A 3044-nucleotide genomic window follows, 5' to 3' on the forward strand; every position below is an offset into this window, starting at 1 on the left:
TTAAGACACATGGATGGACCAAGGTGTAAATGTTGAAGGGTCATCTCTAGGAATCTAAAAAAGATCAAAAAGGTGGGAGAGAGTTGTTAATAAAATGTTATTGTATGAAGAGTTGTAATTGAGAAAGAACATGTTAATGTCCATTTCATTCTTATTAAAATTATGAAATTTTTATTTTTGTTTCAATACTTGAGCCATAAATCTCCTTATTCTCATGAACTTAATGTTTGGAATACGTTGCATCTTACTCAGAAGCCCTGTAATTTCCAAGGCATAAAGTGTAATCTAATTTTGTAGCAGAGACTGACTCAGGGCTGCAGTAAGCAGTTTAATAGAGGAATACATTCTGATGATAGTCGTAGATGTATTTTTAGCAGCTAGAAAATGGAACTACATTCTATTAGTGTGTGATTAGAAGGCACATCAAGGTGTGCCCAGTGACTTGATACTTTCATTTAAATTATTTTTATGTGTTTGCTTACCAAATGCTTTTTGCATAATTAACTGGATTGGAGATCTAGTTAATGTAATTTGGTTACTGAGGTAATCAAAATACTACATCGACTGCATTTTGGTAAGATGTTTAAAGAAGCAACCTCCCGTGTCCATTTGCTATTAACACTGGCTTGAGAGTATGCTTTTGTTTGGGGGCTGAAATAATTAGGCCATAATTTAAAGAGGCTCACTCATTTTGCAGTTGCTCTAAAGCATATTAAGAGGTGGCAAGCGGAAGCAAAATGAGAATTTTTATTAAAAAAGATGAACCTGCCTTGTGATTTTGTCACAGTTATCAAATTCACATTGACAGCCTGGAAGTCCACATAAGGGATTATAATAGGAACCTCCCTTACCATGTCAGTAAACTGATCCACACAAGTCATCCTGATCACTTCTGGAGTCGCTGGGCTACTCAGGGCGAAGGTCTTGGTCAGCCCCCTCTCTCTACGGGCAGCAGCCACTGCATCGTAGATGGCAAATAACACAGAGGACCCCAAGAACATTCCAGCTTCACCTAATCCCTGAGAGAAGGGAGTGGGCTGTCAGAAATGCACGATTCCTTTAGGACTAACTACACACACACACACACACACACACAGGCTTTGTAACCCACAAAGTGGAATGCTTTTGAACTGGCAGAATCTAATTCCCCCCATGACTATTTGTGTAGAGTCCTCTTTAGAATATTTCATGGAAATGCCCCAGGACATCAGGGAAGCTAAAAGCTCCTGTTCCCTCACCCAGTAAAGTCCTGAAGTTCAAAGCCCTTGGCACCCTGGGATACTCTAACTCTGGCTTCACACCATTTGTGTTTAAGGCAAGACCAAGATGAAACAATCTTTGCAGTTGGGCTTGAAAGACAGTGAGGTGGCTGCCTCTTTTCATGTGTGCTGACTTCTCCGGCATATGTCAGATGCTTTTGAATTCACAGTATAGTGGCATTATATTTTGAATGATTCACCAATGCTTTTTTGTTTTTGTTCTAATTTTTCTTTATTCTTCTTTCAAGGCAGTCAGGCCTGTGATCCTTGGTGGAGGGAGGAGACAAAAGCCCAAAGCAGATAAAGGGCTCCCCAGGCTTTGGGAGTTAATAACCTGGGTTATTCTGAGGCAAGTATAGCGGGAGAAGTGGGCTGGTAGGAAGGGGTTTCTCTGCAGCAGAGAGGAGGGGTAAGAGTGGAGTTGTGTCCTAGTTGGAGTAGAACTGGCATGGAGGTGACTAGACCCCGCGGTGGGGGTGTCTCATGCTGGGCCACCCTATAGAGGTGTCCCTGGTCAAAGTCTGTTGCAGAAGCAGACCTAGAAGCCTTTTTTCCACCCTTGACATTCTCTTAGGAAAGAGGAAATCCTTTGAAGACCTGAGGTTCAAGTTGCCACCTGTCTGGACAGATGTCAACCGGGGAACATAAATTAGGAGAGTTTTGTTTTTCTGCACACTTGTGTTTGAGAACTGTTGCTTGCTGTAGGTCTTTATGGACCAGATGAAAGCCACGTGCTCCAGGGAACATGGGGCTGACACCTCAAGTATCAGTGGCTATGAGCAAAGTGTCAGGGAGAAAGTTGGTTGAAAGCCCATTCTGATTTGGGGAGGGTGTGGAAGGGACAGGGTGCACAGGAATGGAGACTGGGGGGCAGGTAGATGGGTTTGCCTGTGGTGTCCTCTCATCTCATGGTGGCATCTGACTCCCAAGCCAAGATGTGCAGCTCCTTCTGGCCCTTCTGGTTTGATTCAGATTCTATTCATGATCTCTCCAAGAGTGAAGACCCTACTCTGGTTTCTGGAGTCAGCATGTGTCATTCTGTCATGAACTTGCTTTTCTTTTCCCTTTCTACCTTTTGAGATTTACAGCATAAAGGTAGAGTGCAAATTTGGGGGACTGTTTCATAATTTCTTAAAAAGAGAGGTAGTTATGTGCTGAATTCAGATGTTGAAGTCCTAAGCCCCAGAACCTCGGAATGTGACTGTTTGGAGATAAGGGCGTTAAAGAGGTGGTTAGGTTAAAAGGAGGCCATTTGGCTGGACCCTGGCAGGACTGGTGTCCTTATAAAAGGAGGAAATTTGGACCAAGAGAGAAGACCACTTGATGAAAGAGGAGAGAAGATGGCCACCCATAAGCCGAGGAGAGAAGTCTCAGAAGAAAACAACAAGCCAAGTCCTTGACCTTGGACTTCCAGCCTCCAGAACTGTGAGAAAATAAGTCTCTGTTGTTTAAACCACCCAGTCTGTAGTATTCTGTTATGGCTGACCTAGCCAACTAATACAGAGGTTTTACATTCCTACCTTGGAGGAGTAGATGGCGATAGGATTTCGGGAACGCACTAAAGTGACATAGAACTCTTCTGGAATCTCCGTGACAGTGGGAATTTTGTAGTCATTTGGACCCCGAGAGTAAAGCACACCTTCTGGGGAATATTTCAGTTCTTCTGTGGTATATAATCCCATGCCTTGGATAAATGCCCCTTCAACCTACAGCCAAAAAGTTCACAGGTTACAATTATATGACATTAGTTGAATGAAATTCCAGTGTGAATGAATGAAAATGGAG

General features: G+C 43.0%; 1 protein-coding gene across 1 annotated transcript in view; it reads right to left on the minus strand.

The window, feature by feature from the left end:
* AOX4 (aldehyde oxidase 4) overlaps positions 1-3044 on the minus strand; it is a 71424-nt gene continuing 68380 nt past the window's right edge. Inside the window, exons 33-35 of the mRNA NM_001308455.1 lie at positions 2780-2965; positions 852-1019; positions 1-54 (exon numbers count right to left, since the gene is read on the minus strand). Of these exons, the coding sequence (NP_001295384.1) occupies positions 1-54; positions 852-1019; positions 2780-2965 (408 nt within the window). The remainder of the gene's footprint in view (positions 55-851; positions 1020-2779; positions 2966-3044) is intronic.

The sequence above is a fragment of the Otolemur garnettii genome, unplaced genomic scaffold (assembly GCF_000181295.1).
Source record: "Otolemur garnettii isolate 467f Iridium unplaced genomic scaffold, OtoGar3 scaffold00013, whole genome shotgun sequence".
In the NCBI taxonomy this organism is placed as follows: Eukaryota; Metazoa; Chordata; class Mammalia; order Primates; family Galagidae; genus Otolemur; species Otolemur garnettii.